The sequence below is a fragment of the Daphnia pulicaria genome, chromosome 11, assembly GCF_021234035.1.
Source record: "Daphnia pulicaria isolate SC F1-1A chromosome 11, SC_F0-13Bv2, whole genome shotgun sequence".
Classification (NCBI taxonomy): Eukaryota; Metazoa; Arthropoda; class Branchiopoda; order Diplostraca; family Daphniidae; genus Daphnia; species Daphnia pulicaria.
The window spans coordinates 724,629-746,523 of record NC_060923.1 but is presented as its reverse complement, the minus strand read 5'-3'; the positions used below and the strand labels follow the sequence as shown (position 1 = coordinate 746,523).

The 21,895-nt window shown below is 42.1% G+C and overlaps 5 protein-coding genes across 9 annotated transcripts; 3 read left to right on the top strand and 2 right to left on the bottom strand.

Moving 5' to 3' along the window:
• The first annotated feature begins 1,805 nt into the window (after positions 1 to 1,805).
• LOC124315917 (solute carrier family 25 member 36-A-like) lies at positions 1,806 to 5,110 on the top strand. 3 transcript variants are annotated; one of them, XM_046781664.1, is made up of 7 exons: positions 1,806 to 2,046; positions 2,107 to 2,175; positions 2,655 to 2,951; positions 3,129 to 3,307; positions 4,096 to 4,211; positions 4,298 to 4,701; positions 4,763 to 5,110. In XM_046781664.1, exons 3-7 carry the CDS (start codon positions 2,803 to 2,805, stop codon positions 4,797 to 4,799), a joined length of 885 nt encoding a protein of 294 aa, XP_046637620.1. In that variant the 5' UTR covers positions 1,806 to 2,046; positions 2,107 to 2,175; positions 2,655 to 2,802; the 3' UTR covers positions 4,800 to 5,110. The 3 variants fall into 3 exon arrangements, with proteins under 3 accessions (XP_046637620.1, XP_046637619.1, XP_046637621.1); XM_046781663.1 differs by lacking the exon at positions 2,107 to 2,175; XM_046781665.1 differs by lacking the exon at positions 1,806 to 2,046 and having other exon boundaries at positions 2,053 to 2,175.
• LOC124315921 (mitochondrial 2-oxoglutarate/malate carrier protein-like) lies at positions 5,111 to 6,750 on the bottom strand. The gene is made up of 7 exons (XM_046781668.1): positions 6,546 to 6,750; positions 6,243 to 6,479; positions 6,086 to 6,176; positions 5,899 to 6,022; positions 5,723 to 5,812; positions 5,559 to 5,658; positions 5,111 to 5,490 (listed from the first exon to the last, which is right to left on the bottom strand). Exons 1-7 carry the CDS (start codon positions 6,599 to 6,601, stop codon positions 5,259 to 5,261), a joined length of 930 nt encoding a protein of 309 aa, XP_046637624.1. The 5' UTR covers positions 6,602 to 6,750; the 3' UTR covers positions 5,111 to 5,258.
• Positions 6,751 to 6,868: 118 nt separating this feature from the next.
• Positions 6,869 to 11,211, bottom strand: LOC124315869 (condensin complex subunit 3-like). The gene is made up of 10 exons (XM_046781586.1): positions 10,316 to 11,211; positions 10,092 to 10,252; positions 9,574 to 10,024; positions 9,219 to 9,509; positions 8,914 to 9,156; positions 8,600 to 8,845; positions 8,410 to 8,534; positions 8,087 to 8,339; positions 7,466 to 8,004; positions 6,869 to 7,404 (listed from the first exon to the last, which is right to left on the bottom strand). The coding sequence occupies exons 1-10, from the start codon at positions 10,847 to 10,849 to the stop codon at positions 6,987 to 6,989; spliced, it is 3,261 nt and encodes a 1,086-aa protein (XP_046637542.1). The 5' UTR covers positions 10,850 to 11,211; the 3' UTR covers positions 6,869 to 6,986.
• A 198-nt stretch (positions 11,212 to 11,409) lies between these two features.
• LOC124315884 (anaphase-promoting complex subunit 5-like) lies at positions 11,410 to 13,920 on the top strand. Its single transcript, XM_046781604.1, has 3 exons — positions 11,410 to 12,739; positions 12,811 to 13,425; positions 13,496 to 13,920. Exons 1-3 carry the CDS (start codon positions 11,468 to 11,470, stop codon positions 13,883 to 13,885), a joined length of 2,277 nt encoding a protein of 758 aa, XP_046637560.1. The 5' UTR covers positions 11,410 to 11,467; the 3' UTR covers positions 13,886 to 13,920.
• Positions 13,921 to 14,214: 294 nt separating this feature from the next.
• Positions 14,215 to 20,652, top strand: LOC124315870. Of its 3 annotated transcripts, none has more exons than XM_046781588.1 (12): positions 14,215 to 14,428; positions 14,496 to 14,843; positions 14,905 to 15,030; positions 15,097 to 15,216; positions 15,292 to 15,796; positions 15,858 to 16,542; positions 16,611 to 16,957; positions 17,016 to 17,345; positions 17,411 to 17,687; positions 17,754 to 17,912; positions 18,005 to 18,196; positions 18,265 to 20,652. In XM_046781588.1, exons 2-12 carry the CDS (start codon positions 14,563 to 14,565, stop codon positions 18,483 to 18,485), a joined length of 3,243 nt encoding a protein of 1,080 aa, XP_046637544.1. In that variant the 5' UTR covers positions 14,215 to 14,428; positions 14,496 to 14,562; the 3' UTR covers positions 18,486 to 20,652. The 3 variants fall into 3 exon arrangements, with proteins under 3 accessions (XP_046637544.1, XP_046637545.1, XP_046637543.1); XM_046781589.1 differs by having other exon boundaries at positions 14,216 to 14,428; positions 16,608 to 16,957; positions 18,014 to 18,196; XM_046781587.1 differs by having other exon boundaries at positions 14,216 to 14,428; positions 16,608 to 16,957.
• Positions 20,653 to 21,895: the final 1,243 nt, after the last annotated feature.

The following is a 21,895-nucleotide window of genomic DNA, read 5'->3' as shown; positions in this document are numbered from 1 at the left end:
GAGAATATCTATTCAAATGGATAGTAGAAACGTCATTTCCCGCCCAATCCAATTATGGGTCAAGATCAGGCCCTTTTCCATAGGTCAAAATAGATGCGTAGTAGTATACTATGGCGGTTTCGGTTATCAAGCTGATGCGTAAGCAATTTCAATTCGGGGGCTGTTACTCAACAACCAAATGTTACTACGTATAATCGAATATCTATTTCAAAATAGTATCATCGCAGAGTGCATCCGTTGCCATAGATAGTATGTATGTGCCGATAAAAGTCATCAGTCCTTGATGGATTGGGGTTTTGATGGATTGGATGGATCGTCCTGACAGCAGCGGGGGATTGTTGCTATCTCGACAAACTCGCATAGGTTTCGTTTTCAATTAAGTAATGAAAGAAGCTGTTGACGAGTTGAAAAAAGAAATTATTCCATGTACTATAAGGCTTCTTCGAACGTCAATGTACTTGTTTCTCGGGAATCACTACAACGGCGTCGAACCATTCAATCAGTCGCTACACCAAACTAAACTAAAAATAAGATTCATCACCAATCAGATAGATATACAGTTACTTGTATTACTTACAGTATCATGAATGAGATCTGCCGTGAATGATCTAAGATCTTCGACTGATGATTTCTTTGAATCACGCGCACCGTCTTACGCGCCATCTGTTAATCCGTAATGTGACTGGTGGTGACATTCGAGTTGAACTGTCAAAATAATAATAAAAATAATAAAAAAAGTACAAAAATTGAGACAACCGGTGTCACCTTGACCGAAACCAACATTTCCAACGGGAAAGTTTGCATACGTGGCGAAAATTTCCTAGAAAATAATACCGAAATAATTGCAAACATCAATTCGACACGCTATTATTATTATTATTATCCCTCTCGCACGCACTCCATTTGAACAATAACACGACACATGTGTTATTGTTCATAGAAATATTTCACATCCTGGGTTGAGACTAGTACATCCTGTGGGCTGGGTTTCACATCCTGTGACTGGCCGGATCTTTGATTGGGTCTACTGTCAAACATTCAAATCATTTTTCAGAAATATTAATTCTTTTTTTTAACGGAAAATTTGAAAAAAGAAAGAGCCTCATGAACAATTCAAATGTCATCACCCGGGAAGAGGAGCTTTAGCCTCATTGTGGAAAAGTTATTTTAGTCCTTTTTATTATCTGGAAATTTTTTTTTCTATCAACTTTAACCACGAGTCCACGAGACCCCGACATGTGATTAAGAATTCTATATGCAATCTAACTACGCTGTGTGGTTATAAATGTGGTCGAGATAGGACACGTGAAAGCAATCAATGTTTATGTTGACTGCGCAATAGATTTCTTTTACCTTTCTCCACCCTTTACTTTGAAACGCCTCTCATTCAATCAATAGAATTTATATATTTTTAGGGTAGGTAGCCTGAAATATTTCCTAAAATTCCATTAGGCAATAAGTGATTCCAGGGAAGCCATCCGAAAGATGGAAATTCTCCAGAAGTTTGGACAAATCTGGAAATAGGCGATTCAAAGTCAAAAACGTTGAAATAGGTTGGATAATCAAATCTTATGAAACAGGACACAGTATCAGATTTTATGAGTGTGAAATTCAATGCTGCAGACTTGGAAGAGATTTTTTCTGCCCGAGGGCTCTTGTTTGATCGATCTGAAAAGCCGATAAACAAACAAGCGTGTTTGTGGGAATTGCGTCGTTCGGTTTTCCATCACGCGGCGCTAGGTGGCTCTGTCGTAGCTTAGATACCCAATAGCGAACGAGCCATTGGTTCGCCGTCCTCCCCTACCCCCATTTCCCTTACCTATCCCAGTCAGATCAGCAGCAGCTGAAAACGAACTCGTGTTGGATTTTGTTTTATTCTTCCGTCATCTTTAGAGCAAACTACACTTATGTTTACAATTCGGCCAATCCGGTTGGTCTTGGTAAACATTTAACTATACAAAAATATTACTTTCATCTTAATTGATGTGCAATTGCATTACGTGTTATGTCGAATGCAGATACATTCATCCATCTCTTCGCTGGCGGGTAAGATTTTTTTCGTTTTCTTCGTTTCGGTTCATTTTTTCGTCTTCTTCCCCCCACTAGGCAGAAACCATTTTGGCCATTACGCCGAACACACCGACATCCCTTCCTTTAGTCTTAGTCAGAAGGGAGGTAGGGATTAAAATTTTCAAACTACATACTACATTATGTTGCCTTGGGTTAACTTGGGTGAGGGAGATGGTTTTCATTTTAACCCATAAAACCTATCTTACCTGCATCAGTTATCTTGCCCAGTGTACCCTTCTCGTTATCTTCCATTTCAGTTTCCCTCCTAAGTTGGTCCACTCCACAACTAGAATTTAAGCAGTGAGGGATGTTTGTGCATTCCTAAATGTTGGCTTTCTTCTGAGCCAGATGTTGTAATTTGAATCCCAGTGTGTTTACCATCGAACTCTAAAATATACACTTGAGTTTCAATCCTCTGCAAGTTTTGAAAGTTGCAGGCTACTAAACCATTCCAAAGACAAGTTGGCATTTGTTTGAAGTTAGTATTTTAAGAGGCGACATTTTTGGCTAGCCCAACGCACTCGCTGACCCATTCTCGTTGCTAGGACTCAATTTTTTAATGTTTCTTTTCTGTGACGACGTAGGGTTGGTGGTACTGTGGGAGCCATAGTGACGTGCCCACTTGAAGTTATCAAGACTCGCCTGCAATCGTCTTCCTCTGAAATCCACTACAGTGCAGTCCGCTCCCTGCGAACAGCTTCGTCCAACGCAGGATGCAGCAGCGCCAATCACATGTATTTCACTCCAGAAATGAACTGGAACGTTTATTATCATCACCAACAATGCTCGTCCGTCAATTCGAGGTTGGCTGTGTTTCCTGAAGCCGTCCTCCCTTGGCCGGCGTCTTCCGCCCAACCCAAAGGAGCCCTTTCTTGTTTTCGGTAAGAAAAGGGAATTCTATGAAACAAACGGAATATTTAATCCTTTAATTGACTTGTTTGTTTGCTCTATATATACATTTAAACGATAATAAAAACTAGAACTATAAAAAGGAGATAAGGTGTGGATTTCGATAAGAACAACGGTTAATTGATCAAATTCTTTGCCGTCTCACGTAGGCACCTGATCGACCAAGAAGGATGCCGGGCGCTATTCAAAGGTTTGGGACCCAACCTCATCGGGGTGGCCCCAACTAGAGCCCTGTATTTTTGCACCTATTCAACGGCCAAACGAAAATTCAACCAGATCATGACTCCAGATTCTCACTTGGTCCATATGCTCTCGGCTGGCTCTGCAGGTAAATATGTCCCTCACGTCTAGTCGCGCGAAATTTCTCTTTTCTGTCCAGTCGAGGCCGGTTTTTCGCCCATATCGCTTTAGTTAGACATAGAAGGACGTCCTTGTATTAGTTGTTCTCTTCCCTTTTAGTTGTCACTTTTTAACGCAATAACCAACTTGGCATTTAGCCCAAAATTCACTTCTGGCTGGCAGTTGGGAGGGGGGGTTAAAACTTGCTTTAAAATGACGATGCACAAATTATATATTCCTTTTAAAAAGAATGTATGGAAGAGAAGACAAAGTCATTAGGAAGAATGTATTATCTGATTCACCCTGGGTTTTCTATGTGAAAATAATTGAATTAATTTCGTATGCGGGTCAGCATCAAAGGGTGAAAAAACCAGACTTGTCCGGTTGGTTGGCTCAGCCGTCTTTTTTTCTCTCTCCACTTACCTACGTGATTCACGTAACGAATGCCGCAGTTGCCGTTTCTCTCTCTCCCCCCTCCTTGGAAGAATGGTCTGGTGTATTTTTAAAAACGGAACACGTGCACAAGCCGTGCTCCTGCCCAAGGTTCGCCCAGACTTTGAATAAGTTAACAAAATCCACTCCGGGCGGGAAGGAGGGCATTATTACGTAGTCTACCTATAGAGCCCGTTTCTAACATTCGCGGATATGGCGCATTTTCCCGTTTCGTCCTTGGGACGGTTAAGGAACTCGTTGCTGTGTCCTACGTAGTACGTCATTCGCAAATTGAACAGATCCATAAATTAATCGTTTTTTGTTAACTTCTTCCTGTTTCCACAGGATTTGTGTCGTGCACTTTAACCAATCCAATTTGGTTCGTCAAGACACGTCTGCAGCTCAATCGCAATCAAAACGTCACAGCTTGGCAGTGCATTTCCAACATCTATCGTAGTCAGGTAATTTGGAAACCAATTCGTCGTTGCGTTACGTAACAGGCTCAGCCAGCGCCACCAATCTAATTTTGGAATTCTTTTTTCTTTAGGGTGTTGTTGGCTTTTACAGAGGAATAACAGCCTCATATTTCGGTATCTCAGAGACCATAATTAAGTTTGTACTTTACGAGTACCTGAAATCGACCCTGCAACAGATGCGGGAAACGCAGACGGAGAGTCCACTGGGCAACTACCAAGCCATGGACTACATGCTAGCAGGAGCCATCAGTAAGACGGTGGCTTGTTGTGTGTCCTATCCGCATGAAGTGGTTAGGACCAGGCTGCGTGAAGAGAATTCTCGTTACAGGGGATTTTTTCAAACGTTGCACACAGTCTTCCGCGAAGAGGGACATCGAGGGCTCTATCGTGGACTGTCGACGCAGTTGATCCGGCAAATTCCCAACACGGCCATTATGATGACCACATACGAGGCCACAGTTTACGTGCTCAACAGGTAAAAATAATAATTAGATTAATAATAATATTCTTAATAACTAACCAGTTTTCGATTTTAGTTTGGTAAACGAAAAGCGGTACACTGGTTCGGAATAATGAACTGCCGTCGCTGTTTTCAAAGTCTTCATTCATGTAATCTCCCACCCAAACCCCTTTTTCTTTATCAGCTTTGTCTTTCGCGCAAAATATCGAATTGTGATAGTTATTCTGACTATTTAGATTGTGCCTTTTTTTTTTAACTTAAGAAAAAAGAAAAAAAAAATGTGTATAGAGCTTGTACAGTATGACTAGTCACTCGTTATTCACTAGTTATTTTGCGCAAACGAATTCATTTGTTAAAGTGTATAAAAGGGTGCTTCCAGCACACACTTGGAGTAATTCTTAATAAAGTTGTCTTACAAAATCGATTTGTGTTTTATACCTTTTTATTTGATAACAAAATCCACCTAAATTACATTCACAGTCACCAATTTAACGTGTCGACAACATGGATTGCAGACTAAATATCAGGCTTGATGATTTTCTACCAAAGCTTTTCTCTATTGACAAGACAATTTAAATGCCACCTCCTTTGGCGTCCTTGAGACCGAGAATATTTCGCTTGTAAAACGTATTCATCTGTTCGAGGAAAATAAAGGTGAGAACTGTGTGCGGTCCGATGCGTGCGTAGTATGGCGTGAATCCCTTCCACAAAGCTAGGATTCCTTCGTTGCGTACGACGCGACCCAGTACATCGACTGCGCCCTTGTATTCTGGCTTGCCGTCAATGAACCTCATATTTTGCAGCCTGAATCAATGCCAAAAATGTTATTTTCTCTTATCTTTCGATACTAATCGATGATAAGACGTAGTTACCTAGTTTTTGCAATGTCGACAGGCATAGAAGCGGCTGTCGTAACTAGGCCGCTGATCATGGAAGCCCAGAAGTGAAGAATCACGTTTTCACTAAAATAACCTGGAGAAAAAGAGCAGTTTAGTTTTTGCGCTATAAATGTGGGCGTTATAAAGACTAGACTGACCAGTTGACATGAGAGATTGTTTAGCTTGAGAATAGGAAGCAAGTTGGGCGGCATTTACCACCATTGCCCGAGCCATCGTTGGGATCGCTCCTACGATCAATTCAAAGGAGATTTAAAAGGAAATTCAAAAAGGAAGAGAAATTTCCAAGGAAATTTCCAAAGGAAATTGCAAAAACCTCTCCAGAGAGTGACCAATCCTTCCTCCCTGACCATCCGAACCAACGCGTCACCGACGTGCTTGTAATTCCTTCTGTCTGCCTCTGGCAGTCTTCCATCTGCTGTCATACGAATAAGGGCAACCTATAATAAGTAATGAATACCGGTAACTTTTTGTTACCATGTGCCCTTTTTCACTAAAATTACCTCAGCTGGGGTTCCCACAAATGCTCCTACAACTCCAGCAGCCATTCCAAGCACAGCTTTTGTTGCAAAACCTGGTGGTTTTCCATCAGGACTAGAAATAAAAAACAATACAGATGAATTGAACTATAACATTTGTCAAGGTCACAGTCCTACTAACCCACTCATGGTGTCAAACAGCCATGTGTAAATTCCCAGCCTAGTTGTTGTATAGGTTGCCTGTCTCAGAAGGCCTGCAGATAAACCAGAATACATGCCAGAGATACCCTCTTTCATCATGATGGATCTAATTGCGTGCAAAGTGTTCCTGTGTTCTTTGGCTTTGCCACCTTCACCGCTCAACTGCATTCTGTTCTTAATAAGATCCATAGGTTGGACAAACAATGTGGCAGCCATTCTAAAATTGACAAAATCCTTGTTAATAAAACTTATATATTAATAAAGTAAGACTGTAACAACTTACCCTGACAAACCTCCAATAGCAAACCTAACTGGTTTTGGCATTTGAGCTTCACCCATTTTGAATCTAATGGAATATACTTGTTTAAAACTTAAACAAACCCTCAGGAATGACGAATAAACTATTTAAACACGTACTCCAGTCTGCTCTCAAAACAAGACACCGGAGACCGTAGCCTAAGAGAGACAGACGAGTGATCTGTGATCAAAAATCCAGAAGCGATCGTGGATCAAGACATCTACCGGCACATCACAGTATGATATTTGAATGTCACAATGTCACACAATGTCACAAATGAGTTATTTTTCTAGTGAAACATTCTGGAATTGCTCAAGTGACCGAAATTTATTTGTATTAATATCTCTTACAGGAAAGTAAGTAAAATTGTAAATGAGAAAAAAAAAAAGATGATAGAAAAATGAAGAAAAAAAAAAAGTTTGGTTATCAACGCTTCCTGGTTGATCTTGCCGACTTTTTAGTATTTTTATTTGGTGGAGTCGGAGGTATAACATCTTCATCCTCGTCGGAACTAGAAATCACGGCTGGTCTCGTCGTTCGTGTTCTGCGCAGAGGTGGGGAAGGAGTTGTTTGTTCCCCACCGTCCTCGTCGACACTGGAAACCACAACTGATCTCGTTGATCGTATTCTACGCCGAGGTGGGGAAGGAGGTGTTCGGTCCCCATCGTCAACGGGAACACTGTCCTCGTCGACACTGGAAACCACGGCTGATCTCGTCGATCGTGTTCTACGACGAGGTGGGGAAGGAGGAGGTGTTGTTCGTTCCTCAGCGACAACGGAAACGCTGCGTGGAGCCTGTCGTCGAGTTCTTGAAGGTACGGTTTTCTCGCTGTTTGTGGTCGAACTAAACGAACGAAAATTTGATGAAAATTACACGTAGAAAGCGAAATTAAATAAGTTATCACCTCGAATCCATTTGTTCAATAACAACTTCGGGTGATTTTTCACGAGGTTTTTCCTTTTGAGTGCTTGTCATTTCTGGGCTGAAGAAAACATCGGAACTTTGGGAGACATCGACGTCGCTACTAGTATCCATTAAAAGAGTCGCTGCATGTTTACTTCCTAATTTTCTTGTTCTTGGCTTATTGATGGGAGGAGATGGGGGAGCAATAACAGGTTCAACTTCCATATCGGAATCGTTTTCAGTAGCAGACTTGGCCGAGTCCGCATTAGCCGTCAAATGCTTTTCTACGATAGATTCAAATTGCTCAATCATTCTGATGGAACCCTTCTCTCTGAAATTTCGAAGCATTTTCCGGATAAGAGTGTGCAAGTCTTTAGTGTTTGACGGATTGGAGAACGACATGTTCAACTGCAACAAGGCCTTGAGGTAGACTTTACTTTCGTTCGTATCAGGAGATCGCATCGATTCAGTACAAAGTTTCATAGCGAGTTGATCGTGGATGGTGTGATCGACCTCAGGCTTGGCGGCTAATAAACTTTCCTAAATAGCAAATATAACAAAATTAGGTTACTTGTAATTAAGATATTTGTAATTCATGTTAAGGCTTGTAACGTCAATTAACCTGTGTCAAGTCGACAAAGAATTTGACGATCATGGAAATGTCTATCTCCGCCAAAGGAGAAGTACACGGGGCCTTTTGAATGGTCTTGATAGTCGGTACGAAAGCCGCCTCCAATTGTTGTTGGTTTGCAATATCCATGGAAGCAAAGAAAGGAAAAAAGACGTGGAGGACTTGACGCAGACGAACGTTTTCATCCGTCAGCGGGTGGAACAGGAAAATGACCAAGCGCGAAAGAATCATGGACGATTCAATTCTACATGTCACATTTAAGTTATTAATACAACGAAAAGGAAAAATTTTACTGACATTTCAAAAATACATACCGGGAAGCAATCAATAGTTTAGCGAAACCCTCGACAGCAATTGTTTGAACATCTGCATCTTCACTATCCAACAGATCAGTCAGCACCGTAGCTAGAGATGTACCACTCTCTTGGTCCTCAAAAGTCTGAAATGAATCATGTATGATTTAAGTTTCTTGATGAATAAAATAAAGAGTATTTTATGACTCACGGAAAGACCAAATAATTGAACGAGATCAAAAAGAACTTTGGCTGTTGTGATCTGAAGGATTTGGTGATCCATCTGAACTGCTTGTACAAACAAGAGCAAACGTTGTTGGGCCAGTTCCAAGTCGCAAGTACACAGGCAACCCAAAGCTTCAAAAGCGGCATTTCGGACAGCTGGATCGATTCTCTCGACGCAAGGCAAGATCAGAGACATTAAAAGTTGGTCCAATTCTTTCGTCAATTTAAGCATCTAATTAAAAAAAAATTCATTAATAACCAGCAATGTTACTGATTTTTAAGAATAAGAATGAAATATACCGGCGAATTTTTTAGCAGCTCGCAAACGGTGCTGAGACACTTTAGTAGTGTTAAGGGATCATCTCTCTCTTCGCGGAACACTTCAACGTCATGAGTGGTGGGCCGACTGCACAACTCGCTTAGTTTCGTCTCCAAAACGACCATCTTTTGTTGAATCTCTTGGGCACCAAGAAAGTTTTGTTTGTCAATGGCCTCCTGCAATTCTTCCTTTAATTCGTTCACCTGGACTCGACATTGAGCAATCTATTCAGAAACAATAATGAATCAAAAAATGAATTTCTCCTTGATCGAATAAGCCAATTCACCTCTAATTTGTTCCTTCGCTGCTGATCTTCTGGAATGAGTACTTCCGCCTGAGTTAGTGGCTCTCGCAGCTCTGAAATGACCTCAAGCAATTTGGCGATGCGAACATCCAAATTGGGTTCAATCAGACTAATACACTTGACCATGGTACGAGTCAATGCTGGGCTAGTCTTTTCGTGTTGTAAAAGATCGCAGAGATCGCGTCGCAAATTCAAGCGACCCGCTTCATCCGCAAGGTCAAAGTGTTGTGCCATCTCCAATAAGTTAGCAACGATAAATTCCATACTCAATACCTAATGACATATAATGACATGTTTTAACGAAAGTATACAATTTTAAGAAATACAATGTTTTTACCTCCATGTCGTCGGTTTCGGTAAGCCTTGCCAAAACGAAAGTTTTCAAATATTTCCCAAACGCTGTCATTTCTGGCATAATGGTTTCAAGAGCATCTGCTGCATGAACTCCCTCGTTTCGCAGGAAAGAAACGGCCGTGCACCAGTAAAGAGCCACTTCTGGCTTTAACGCTTCGATACTAACCAGATTTTCTTCACCAATAGGCAACTGAGATGTTATCTCCTTGTAGTTGAGCGTTTTCAACCAAACTTGCAAGACTTGAACAGCAGTATCGCTGCAGCCTTCCACATCAAGTCCACGGAGAAAATTGAAGATGGAACCTTCCATGGCGTTGATCCAGGCAGGGATAAGTTTGTCCTGCACCATGGTCGTCACAGCAGCTGATTTGTCGTTGAGTCCGAGGTTCAAAATTGTCACACGATTAGCAATTGATAATGTTCGGACATGAACTCTAAAAATGAAAATAAATTAAGATAAAAAATAGACAGCATGCAAGTATTGTTTATTCTTCCACATACCTCTCACTAATGAAGATATAGGCCTGCCTGCGAACAAGGTCTTTGACGTCACGCAGCCTGACCAAAACGAATTCGAGCGTAAAATAATTGCATCCAAGGGCCTTGAGTACAGCTCGACGTACTTCGGGATGAGGATCTCTTTCCAAATGGAAAACTAATGCCTGTACAAGGGTGAAACATTTTTTAAATACAGAAAAGTAAAAACATTTTTTACGCCAAGTTACCTTAATAACTGGACATTCTTTGTTGGTAGGATCTTGCAGGCGCTGTAGGGCAATGACAGCCTGGACCCGAACTGAGGCAATTCTGTCTTGAATTCTTTCAAGCATGGCATCATAAATTTTTTCAAAAAGTTCTGCGCTGATGCAAGCAGACTCATTCAACTCTTCTAGCATTCTATTAATGAACTGGCACACTCTAAATCGAACAGCCTGGCTCTTGACATTGTGATGGGACAAAAGAAAATCAAAAAGTTTTTCATAGAAAGGGTGGCATTCACCATCTTCATCTTCTGGATCTTTTTCCAGTTCAAACGATGTTGCAAATTTGGCTGCAAAATCTAAACAAAAGTTAACAGCAGTCTCCCTTTCTCCATGAATCAAGAGACACTTGAAGCATTTAATAAAATGTTGATTAAAAGAATCTACATCTTCAATTTGGTCATAGACTTTTCTAAGGTTCTTTACTAGTTTGGGGTGATCAGCAATGGAATGTTGGCTTTTGGCAAATATCTCTTCAATGTGTTTGTTTCCTACCATTTTACTCAGCCTCCCTTGGGTTTGCAATATTTGTACCAAGTTCAATACTGATGTCGGGAAGCGGATCTTTCCAATATTGGTAAGTATTGAAACTATTAGCAACCTCTTCTTTGCCCTTATCTTTTTCTGTTTCAATACGAGGTTCCTTGCTTGGAGGTATAGTGCACTTGTCAACCTCAGATTTCCGCTTCGACAAATTTTCTTTCAATTCCAATGATTTTGTAGAAAGCATTGGGAAAATTATAGAGCAATTCAAAAATCAGTCTTCTAAATTCTAATTCTAATCTGAAATCACAGAATTGTGAAACAAAAACGAAAATACGACGTTTCTCAACGGCCGCTCAAACTTTTTTGAAGCGGAGAGGCTATGCGACGTTGAGTAAGACGAAATAAAACAAGGTGGCCAGGTTTTTTTTAAATATAAACATTTGTCATTTATTCATAGTGCCTTGTTATTTATTAGAAATAATATTTTATTTAAATTTAGATAATTTGCTAAAAAGCTTTAGTGCTATCATTTTTGTATTTTTTAATTAAATAAATAATTTCCACGCAACGCTGCAAAGTATCAATGTCTGCTATGTTGTTTTCTGAAAATTTAAAAAAACGTTTTCAGAAATGGCTACTCGGGAAAGCCTTCCCCTTAATTCCTTTAAATTAAATAACGATGACCGTGTCAGTCCGTTTAAAGTTGCCGTTCTTGTTTTTGTTCGGGAATACTGCACTGCTCGTTTGGCCCAATTGGGAATGTCTCCTCATTCTCACTACAATTCCATCCCGCCCTTTTCACCCCAGCAATGTAAAGATTTTTGCCTGCTGTCACTTGAGCTTATCCAGTGTTATGATGTCACCTGGGAAGATTTTGAAATTATTCTAGAACCAGGACACTACAACCTTAATGCCACTATAGTTTCTGAGTTCATTCAGAGTCTGCAACAGATTGTTAAAGATGGAGCGTCTGGGTTGCTCGATCTTGGAGAAAGTTTGGAAAAACTCTTGATGGAACCAGCCAAAGGCAAACCCATGATCAGAAGAGACAGTGTACTGGGCATCTTTATTAGGAAAATGGTTCTGCAATTGGATAGAATGACATTTGAAGGAACAGTGGAACTGAGCAATAACCTCACAACATATCTGGACAAATCGAAACAAAGTGATGATCCCCTAGAAATGGTGCAAGTATCAAGAAAGCAAGCTGAACTGCTTGTATCCCAACAACTAACTATGCTGCAGAGGAATGAGAGCTTGGCCCACAGCCCTGTAAACTTGCAGAAAATCATTGACCGTATTCTACATGAGAATAAAGATTTTGCAGAGGCAAACTTTCTTGCTCACTTGAATGAAATGAGATGTCAAGACTTTGGCCAAGCTCAAAAGAGACTCCATCAGTCGTATGAACAAGGAACCATTTCTGTTGAAGGCCTTATCCATACCAAGATAGAAGAAAATTTGATGAATAATAAGACATTTCGCCACGCATCGCTGAACATGGCTTTCTTATACGCTTCTTTTGGGCATCACGAACTGGCAGTTACGGCTTTGCGCGAAACAGTTGCCTTGTCGGGAGAAGCAGCTGATCACGTCTGTCTTCAGGAATCACTCGCTTGGTTCTGTCATTTGGAACAAAATCCCGAAATGAGATTGAAGATGATGGAGCGTCTCGTGACCAAGTCTAGTGAATCCAACCTGCACTATCTCGCTTCCCTTGGTTTGGCAATGTGGACTCAAGATTGCGCCTTAACTGGAGTTGATCCAACAAGAATCTTTGAATACCTTCACACTAATGATGTCGCTAATTGTCAACATTCACTCACGGACATGACGTTAACTTGTTTGGCTTTAAGAGCAGCCATTTGGAATTTTTATGGTTATCCTAGGAACGCTTTGCAGGTATTTTTAGACATTTTTTCTTCTTTTTTTTACCGTTTTCTTTTTTTTAAATCTTTTTGCGATTTCTTTAGGTATCCCAATTGTTGCTGACGTTGCACACCGGGGACCCGACCAAGGGCAACATCTATTACAACAACGAGCACATGCATATGGCTATTTGTAACATTGCTCTACATCTTTCCCGGGAAGGACGTTATGCCGACGCAGAGTCGATAACCAAATTTGCAGCTAGCCAGTATGCCTTTCAGCAACATTCACAGATGTGGAAAATGACGGACCTACACGTGACATTCTACCGAACACTTTGGCTTGGGCAATGGGACAAAGCCGAACTAATCGTCTCCCAACTAGCCGTGTTTGACCGTGCTGAAAGCCAGGCTAAAAAAGCTCATTTGATGTTGTGTAAAGGCGATACCTCTCAGGGAAAATTCGTACTGAATGCTTTGGAGGAAAAGCTTTCAAACACCAAAGAGTCCAGTAACCATCGAATGCCCAATCCTGGGTGGAAAATGGGTCAGAAACTAAGGCTTCAAGTTCAGTGTTTGATGCTTCGTGCTGTGCTACTTTCTGCACGACAGAACTTTGTCGAAGCACTTTTGCAAATTAGTCAAGCTTCGGACATTTGCACCAAACATCACATGAGCCTCGAGCTCGCTTTGGTTGGAATGCAATCGGCTGAAATCCAGGTGCTATTCCAAATTTTAATCTCATGGTACAACCATGGTACTAACGTCTTTTCTGTTTCATTTCTCCCAGTTATTGATGAATTTTACCGCCAACGCGCTGGATCTAGTCCGCAAACACCTCAACATCATTTACACGCATGGATCATTATTCGAGCAGGGTGCTGCAACATATTTACTGGCTAGGTGTTTGCTTGCCGAGAGCGGGGCCAAGAAATGTGACCCCGGGGAGTTAAAAAGCAAGAAAGCGGAGATCTTTCCTCTCCTAACTCGAGCTAAAAAAATCTTTAATCAAATCGAAGCTTTTCATCACGTCAAGGACGTTGTCTTTTTGGAGGCCTTGCTCTACAACCATCTAGGTTACGAAAAAGAAAGAAATACGCGAGCAATGCTTTTCAAACAGCTCGATGAATTGTACCCCCTCAAAACATCAAACAACATACAGATTTTCATTAGTCTCTAATCTCTTGTTATCGTAATACAATCCGTATACTCTAATATGTGGCGATCCCCACTCCTTGTTTGTATATCTATGTAGGGTATAGAGTGCAGCCTCCACAGCATGGAGTATCGTATGACAAAACAACCACATGAACAACAGCGAACAGCCCTCCCGAAACGATTGATCAGTTTCCAGAATTTAGAGTGTGGAAATCGTTGATGTACAGTCAGTTGATTTATCTGTATAAAGCTCTGTGGAATTGTGAGGTCAATAATTATTAAGCAAAAAAAGTGGAAAGAGATTTTATTTATTGTGTGAATATTTATTTTTTTGGCAAAAAGGCAACGTTGTTGCCTACAGGGGGATGGGAGAGAACAGAGCCCGAAAAAAGATAGCTGTCATGGCGTCCGTTTAGTAAGACTTGGGAAGGATTATTTCCCATTCCTAGTGGAAACCCGATTTAGATTTTCCCTTAAAATTATTTTGAATTGGTTCCTTTTCTTCTTTCTCTCTTTTTGGTTTACATGTGCTGTGAATGGATTACTCATTTGCTCACAACTTGAGGTAAGTCAAAAGTCAACATTAGTGGTCTTTGTTTGTTATTAATGGGTTTTCGTGTTACGACGCACAGGAAAGTTTAACATAAACCGTGTTGGCTCGCTGTGTCATGGAAAGTTTTTACATCGAGTCATTATACAATGGCCCGGACGTCAGAAAATGGTGAACAAGAGGGGGACTCTGCTGGCGGAGTGCAGGAGAAATGGCTTGGAAGGGACGGTATCAAGCAGGAAATCTTAATTGATCTGGACCAGTCTTCCTCCTCGATTGGAGAAAAAGATTGGTCTTTCATTCCGGCTGTACCTGCATCAGACATCACTAGTGGAAATGAAGTTGTCCAACAGGCTGTACTCTTTGGGTCAAACACATCTGATCCTGTCAACAAAGAAAAGATTGAAAAGCTTTTGGATAGTTCCACCAGGTATATTTCCAAACCACTTGATTAAACATGCTATTATTGTAACTAATTCTTTTTTTTAAAGCATGGCTTCAAAGAAAATTGTATCCAATCTACTCCTTGAAGTTGAAAAGTTATCAGACACTGAGCGCCTACTACTTTACTACAAATTGCCACTTGGAAGGTCTTCAGATGTTGATCCTCTACGAATGTAAGCAATCAGTAAAATATGAATGCCTTGAATTGTCATTAGTTTCATGTTGTTTATCTACTTTAGGCCGTTAAACCCTCTCGGAAGTCGACCGGAAATCATGCAAACGGTTGTTTGGATTCAAACTCATTTAGAAGAAGATGTAGAGGTGTCACTTCCCAAACAAGAAGTCTATGAAGAATATGGGTATTTAAATTCACTTTCGACTCAATCGTTTTTTATTTAATCTAATCCATATTTTTATATTGTTATTTACAACAGAGGCTACTGCACAGAGAACGTCATCAAACCTTTATCCACTGCCGATTTCGGAAAAGTTATGAAGCAAGTATTCCCTAATGTGAGACCGAGGAGGCTGGGGACGCGAGGCCATTCGCGCTATTGCTACTCCGGCCTGCGGAAGAAGGGTGAATTGAGTCCACCCATTCTGGCCGACCTGTTCTGCGACAGTGAAGCCGATCACCAAAGCAATGCTCAATCGCAGAACAACCAACGTCCGGCGACGGAAACGCCGGATTTGTTGAAAGAACGAGCTTGTATTTTAGTCCGCGAATGGGCCGAAAAGCTGCTTGGCATAAACTTTAGTGGGATGAGTGAACTAGCCAACTTTTTAGTAGACAAATTGTATGTGGACCAACGGAGTAAAGCTGCGTCGCAGTGGAGCAAATTGCGCCCTTCGCAAGGGCAGAGCGACGACGAAAGTGAAGTTAAAGCTGAAAGTGGCTGTGAGCAAGAACAGATGAGGGAATTGAAAAGGAAACTGCAGGTACCGAGTCGTCATGTTATGCAATCAGCAACAAAAATTTTGATTGTTATTGTTATTACAGGAGCAGCACAATTTGGCCACCCGTAGGCAATCCGTACAGAGTCGCCATAGTAAGAAAACTCGAGTCTCCAGTTCAAATGCCTCTCCGTTGCCTCAGGCAGCGCCAGCGGTTCCGCTTCCCGAGGAGACAGAGCCCAAAGCGTCCAATAAAAAAGGCTGCACCCGCAGCAAAAGAAAGCAAAGAGGCGAGGATAATAAAAGAAATGCTTCTATAGACTCGACGGAAATGGAGGGAACGGCTTCTGCTTCGATTACTAACCCGTCGGGGGCCTCCACATCCACCGCTGCGCCCAACCAACCTGCAAGCAAAGTGGCTATCCCACGCCTGGCCAGCAATCGCAGTCCTCGTCCCTCATCGGGCATTCTGCTCCTACCCAGCCACTCCCAGTCGCCCAGCCCAACCATTAGCAAGCCAAAGTTTGTTGCGATTCAGCCCAAGCCGCATTTCGCCAGCGATAACGGACTGGCCGCCCCATCTCTGCCCCAACTGAAGGAGGAAGAGGCCAATCGACGAGCTGGGCCCGAACAGCTCGAAGGCCCGTGGGTTGAAGCACTCACGCACAGTCACGATGATGAGTTAGCACATTATTGGTCTCAGCCTGGAGAGGCGATTACCGATAGCCTCAGCCCCAAGGTGCAGAACAATGAGCTTTCACAATTGCGTGTTCTACTCGAGCAAAATGAGGGTAAGCGCTTTCTTCGGGGCAACCTCATTTCATAGACATTTTAATATTTGATTGTTTTTCTGTAGCAGCTAAGAAGAAGCTAGCAACAACAGCTGGATTGTTGGAGCGTCGCAATGTTCGGTTCGAAACGCCGTCGTCCCTTACCGATCATCCCAACGGGTTGGGCAACGGCGGGGCGGTCCCACCCAGTCCCAACACTCGTCGAATGGCTTTCAATTTCACGCCGATCTCTCCTCGATTGACGCCCGACGTTCCACCCTCGCCTGGATCTTCAGGACAACCTGTGCAGCTCCGCCAACTGTTGTCGACCCACGGTGGTGGTGTCACTAGCCCGTTTGTTTCACCGGGTCAGACGCCCGTCCCGTCGAGTTTGCCACCCTCCCAGCCCCATTCGAGACACAATTCAGGACACATTGTAGGCGAACAAACAAACTATTAATTGCATTAGAAGTATTCTAATAATTGCTGTTTAGATGATGAACATGGACACCCCGACTTCATTCGTCACAGAGGCCAGCAGCGTCAGCAATGACTCGGCCTTTGTTTCGCCGCTCAATACACCATTATCGGTTAACAGATCGCGCCACAATTCAGCCTCCAATCTGCTGGTCAATCGAGCTCGCCACTCATCTGGAGCCTCGATTACTGTCCGTCACATGCCATATGCAACGCCTTCTCTGATGAATCACGGTCAAGACGGACTGTTTAATGCTTCTGTGCGTTCGCGTCACAGTTCCGGAGGATCGCCCTCGCTGCCTCGCTCTGCGCCGCTCTCGCCACTTGTTCAGTCTTTCCCGCAACAGGTATCTTCGTTTTTTTATTTTTAAATTATTTTTCAACATTTCTAACCCTCGACTTGTTTTCTCAGGGTGATTCAAGTGGCAGCGAACGCTTTCGCCAAGACTTGCGTCGCCGCCACGTTTCCGCCGGTGTTGTGCTGGGATTGAATCCTCATCAGGTGGCCGCTGCTGGCCGAGTCCAGACCACGCTCAACAATGCTGTGCCACATTTATGGGGTAGCGACCCACTTGCCCAAGAAATCGAGGGTCTTCTAGATTCTGCTCCAAGCATGGTCAATGACTCTGTGATGAGTCGCTCTCAGTCAGTTCCGCTTCACCGGATGCTCCAGCAATTCCAGTCTCAAGGTATCACGAGATGTGAAATTGATCGCAGCTCAACTGTAAATCAAATGTCGTACGGTCGTATGGTAGTTGGACAAGGCTATGCGACCGCCTCGCAGCCCAGTACGCCTTTCGGATGCGGCGGCAGGAATTTCTCGTACAACGCGTCCGCCACCAGCAGCCCCTACAGTTACACCGCCACTCCCGTGCCAGCCGAATGGAATGATTTCAATTCAAACACAAATAACGGTGAGCTCAACTTTAAATAAATGTGAATCATCAAGTTCTCTTGTTTATTGATCCTGCATGTTTGTTTCTTCTCTTTTTTCCTTGACGCAAAGGCGATTCAGGGACGGAAGGATTCGCTCAACTAGATTCGGCCCAACAGGATTTGGAAAACTTCCACGAAATCATCAGCGAAGTCTACGCTAACAATCACCAGGAACTGGCTCCCTGCCTAGATGGTCTGGGTGCGGAAGCCTTGCAAGAAGCCTCTTCCGCCACGTTTTCCCAAATGAATTTTCAAGGATCCGGTTGGTTTCTTTTTACTTATTCTCATTTGTTGTCCTTTTGTAATTATCGTTTCTTCTGTTTCTTTTAGGCGCGACTAATATGGATTCGGATCCTTCGCTGAGCTGCTCGGACACTGGCGACGGCTACCCACTGTCTGATTTGAGCGATTCCGTGACACTACCAGGTTTGATGGGTCCCGATGACTTGGCAGCCACTCTGGTAGCCTTGAAAGAAGCGCCCGAGTTGAACCGACTGGTCCAGGATGTGGTTGAAGGACAGCAGTCTGTCGCCGTTCCTCAAGGAATGTGAAACACCCGACACAGAAAAAAAAAGATCCCCCTAGTCCAGTCAGCCGCTCTCTCTCTCCACCGGGTCTACTCTAATTGTTTGTGTCTCTAAAGCGTTCCCTCCACCATGATGTATCGGGAGAAGAGCAGAGGGTGGGAGAGAGGGGGGAGGGGCACACGATTTAAAAAAAGGGAAGGAAAAATCACACAGTACAAAGCTATATCTAAAGCGAATAGCGTTTCGAAGAGTGCATTATTGCATGTTGTACATAATATTTCGAATCAATTTAGGCTCGCATCATTTTACCCTCCCGCTCCCTTAACTTTTTTTTTCCTTCATAATCCTTGGCCTTTTACTTCACAACAATAGAATGTCTCGAAGACGCCGACACGCACAGTCTTGCTTTTCGTTTTTTCTTCTTTCTTTGCGCGCGACATGGCGACATTCAATTTTTTGTGACGGCCTCAGCCAATCCGAGGATTCGTTTTCTCGAGGTGTGGAGAGAAAAACAAAAACAATTGAAAACCAATTTTTCTTTTTTTTTTTAATTATTTTAAATATTTTTTCCTTTTTGAACTTTGGGGTGGATTGAACGAAATTGAGGACGGATATTTCTTCCCTTTGTGTGCGATACTGATTCGTTAGAGCTTTTTGACGGATTGGACGTTGTAAAGATTCCGCCGAGGATTCTAGACAAAGATTTTGTGCGGGGGGGGGGGGTCACGTTTTGAAGATAAGAATTACATATTCTGAGCTTTCTTTTCTTTTTGTTTCGATTGATATTCTTTTTCTCTTTGCTCGTTGTATACCAGTGTGCCTTTTTGTTGGGCAGGGCGACAGATATGTTTTGACGTGAAAGGCAAACAGAAAATTATTTGGTTATCTAATAATTTGGAGCAGAAAACAAAATGAAAAATTTCAAAACGATTAAACATTTATTACTTGGCGAGAAGACACCTGGGATTGGTTTTTTGATGCGAGGGATTTTTTTTTCTTTCGATTACCTTTTTTTCTCTTGCACTCGTTTAAACATAATTTTTTGTCTCTTCCATTGTGAGGATAGATCCAATTTGATTTCTCTTGTTTTCCCTTCGATTGAGTTTAGAAATTTGTCCTGATACAGAAAGCTGGAAGGAACCTACAAACAGGAAACGCCAAACGAAAAGGTGTGTCACGATCTCTCCTGGCTAGAAAAAACAAGAAAACATAAAATATTTTTTTCTCCTCTTGATGATTCTCCGTCAAACGTGGAAAACGGAAAACGGAAAACGGAAAACTAAAATTGAAACTTGTACCTTGTAAAAAGGAACAACCAAAAAAAGAAAAAAACTATTGAAATTTGTTAGAACAGATATAGAACTTATTACGTGCGCGGACAGGAGGTCGTTTATCTATATAGGCTTTGTATACCTCTTACTTTCTCGCGGATCGTGCTGTCGTTAAAAAAAAAGCAGAAATTTTTTTGGCCAGAAATTGAATCGGGGAGTACGGACCATTTTTCAGTTTCTTAATTCACATGCGAAATTTTTCATTTTTGTTTCAACTCCTTTTTCCCCCCTTTGTTAGGCAAATGGTGCATTGCGAATATGTTATGAATAGATTTGAAATTTTCATTCATTCTAAAAATGGAAAATGATGGATGTGTGCAAAAAAAATGTTATCATGTTGTCATAGGAAATGTATGCGCGCTTCACATCGAACCGACTCTTTTTTTTTTTTTTTCATTTTCTTTCTCCCTTGATCATATTGTCTCATCCTTTCCAAACTAGACGACACACACAAATATCAATTCTTTGTACTCTGGTGGTTTCTTTTTGGCCTTGATCATCTGCGTCTGTCGCTCCTCTTTTCTTCCTTATTGATTCCTGCTGATCCACCTTTCGTTCCCATTAACTATTGTTTACCTTTCCCCACCGCATTCGATGGAATGACGCGGCCTCGATGAAGACGCCACGTCGTGCAGCTTTTGATTTGTAGCTACGATTATTCTGATTACATTGAGAAACCACCTTTACCCACCACCATCTCCCCGAACAGATTTTCTTTCTTAGTTTTTTCTTCCTTCCTTCGTAATTTTTTTTTTTTACTGTTACAAAAAAAAACCTAAAAATAACGAGACATATACACGCGAGAAACACAAAAAACATGTTGATTGGATCGTCGGCTTTGAATATAAAGTTTATCCTGACTGTTGGCCACCGTTTTTTTTTTCTTCTACCAAATTGTAATTTAATGGCGTCAGCTATTGCGAACGAGTGTGTTTTTCCCCGATACCGTGAGGGGAAAAAACCCTTGGTTGAATCGTTAAAATTATTCTTTTGTGTACCAGGTGCAACAGTGCGTAGACCTGCAACATTGTCTCAAATGCCCCGGGAATTTTTTCATTATGATTCAAAAAAAATTTTAAATCAAAATTCTTAGCTATGCGTATTCACTACTTTGTTGTTTGTTGCTGTTGGTTTCGTTGAAAACGAATGTAAATTCAGTCTGCGAGTCCTGTTGCAACTGTTTAGCAAATCGCGCAAGGTGATGGACGAAGCTCCAAGCCTATATCCTTTTGCCCTTCAACGATCGCTTGCTGTCGAATGGCTACCAAGCAACAACACAAGACGGCGCAACATTGGTCCACGCAGCATAACATCCCTCCTTAACGTGGTAGAACTGTATTTTGTTTTTTTCATTTAGATTTGTTACAAGGGGGAGGAGCTTATCCTGCCCAAACATGCCAAAACAAATCACCACCAGATGTCGTCCCCGTGATGACGCAATCCTTGATGACGCAACAACCAGCATCACCACCAGATGTCAATAGCATCGCCGTGATGACGAAATCTTCAAGTAAGGTACTGACTGGGCAGATTTCCCACGATTAAATCTATTAGCCTACGGGCAGATGATTATGCTACAGAAAAGCGAATAGCAAAAGTGTTCGATTTTACGCTAGACCAAAGTTCCCCGGATTTGACCGGGGCTCACGTTACTCGTTGGAAATAAATAAATAGATAATAGCTCACCAAACTTTTATTGGATACAAAGAATACAGTTTGAATTATATCTTGATTGTTGTTATGTGGATTTTGAAGCGAGATTGACGCTCAAGTTATTTCCATTTCGCTATGATGACATCCGATGAGGAAGGTTCAGATCCAGGTTTGAGACGTCTGATCTCATCTATGCAGTCCTTTATTGGTTTGAAATCCTTATTCAATAGCTCGTCGTCCAAAACAGATTTTTTTTGAAACTCCGATGGGTTGTTTTGGGTGTCCACCAAATGCGCTTTCGAGCGGGTCGGTTCGAAACTTGCGTCTCCCATTCCTTTGTCTTCTGCTTTGAGATGTTGGCGAGCAGGACTAAGGAGTTCCAAAAGCCAAGCAAACATCCTGCTGTTGGTGAAGTATTTAGGCTAGTTGATCGCTGTGCTCAACACTACG

What these genes read in the sequence shown, in the direction of transcription:
- LOC124315917 (XM_046781663.1), top strand. Translation starts at nt 2,006, where the DNA reads ATGTCGAATGCAGATACATTCATCCATCTCTTCGCTGGCGG. An exon ending in GGAGCCCTTTCTTGTTTTCG is followed by an intron (nt 2,952 to 3,128) that starts GTAAGAAAAGGG and finishes CGTCTCACGTAG; the next exon opens with GCACCTGATCGACCAAGAAG. An exon ending in CCAACATCTATCGTAGTCAG is followed by an intron (nt 4,212 to 4,297) that starts GTAATTTGGAAA and finishes TTTTTTCTTTAG; the next exon opens with GGTGTTGTTGGCTTTTACAG.
- LOC124315921 (XM_046781668.1), bottom strand. Translation starts at nt 6,601, where the DNA reads ATGGGTGAAGCTCAAATGCCAAAACCAGTTAGGTTTGCTATTGGAGGT. An exon ending in GCTATTGGAGGTTTGTCAGG is followed by an intron (nt 6,480 to 6,545) that starts GTAAGTTGTTAC and finishes TGTCAATTTTAG; the next exon opens with AATGGCTGCCACATTGTTTG. An exon ending in CTGTTTGACACCATGAGTGG is followed by an intron (nt 6,177 to 6,242) that starts GTTAGTAGGACT and finishes TTTTATTTCTAG; the next exon opens with TCCTGATGGAAAACCACCAG.
- LOC124315869 (XM_046781586.1), bottom strand. Translation starts at nt 10,849, where the DNA reads ATGGTAGGAAACAAACACATTGAAGAGATATTTGCCAAAAGCCAACAT. An exon ending in AAACTATTGATTGCTTCCCG is followed by an intron (nt 8,340 to 8,409) that starts GTATGTATTTTT and finishes TGTGACATGTAG; the next exon opens with AATTGAATCGTCCATGATTC. An exon ending in TCTTTGTCGACTTGACACAG is followed by an intron (nt 8,005 to 8,086) that starts GTTAATTGACGT and finishes TTTGCTATTTAG; the next exon opens with GAAAGTTTATTAGCCGCCAA.
- LOC124315884 (XM_046781604.1), top strand. Translation starts at nt 11,468, where the DNA reads ATGGCTACTCGGGAAAGCCTTCCCCTTAATTCCTTTAAATTAAATAAC. An exon ending in ATCCTAGGAACGCTTTGCAG is followed by an intron (nt 12,740 to 12,810) that starts GTATTTTTAGAC and finishes CGATTTCTTTAG; the next exon opens with GTATCCCAATTGTTGCTGAC. An exon ending in TGCAATCGGCTGAAATCCAG is followed by an intron (nt 13,426 to 13,495) that starts GTGCTATTCCAA and finishes CATTTCTCCCAG; the next exon opens with TTATTGATGAATTTTACCGC.
- LOC124315870 (XM_046781587.1), top strand. Translation starts at nt 14,563, where the DNA reads ATGGCCCGGACGTCAGAAAATGGTGAACAAGAGGGGGACTCTGCTGGC. An exon ending in GATGTTGATCCTCTACGAAT is followed by an intron (nt 15,031 to 15,096) that starts GTAAGCAATCAG and finishes TATCTACTTTAG; the next exon opens with GCCGTTAAACCCTCTCGGAA. An exon ending in AATTGAAAAGGAAACTGCAG is followed by an intron (nt 15,797 to 15,857) that starts GTACCGAGTCGT and finishes TTGTTATTACAG; the next exon opens with GAGCAGCACAATTTGGCCAC.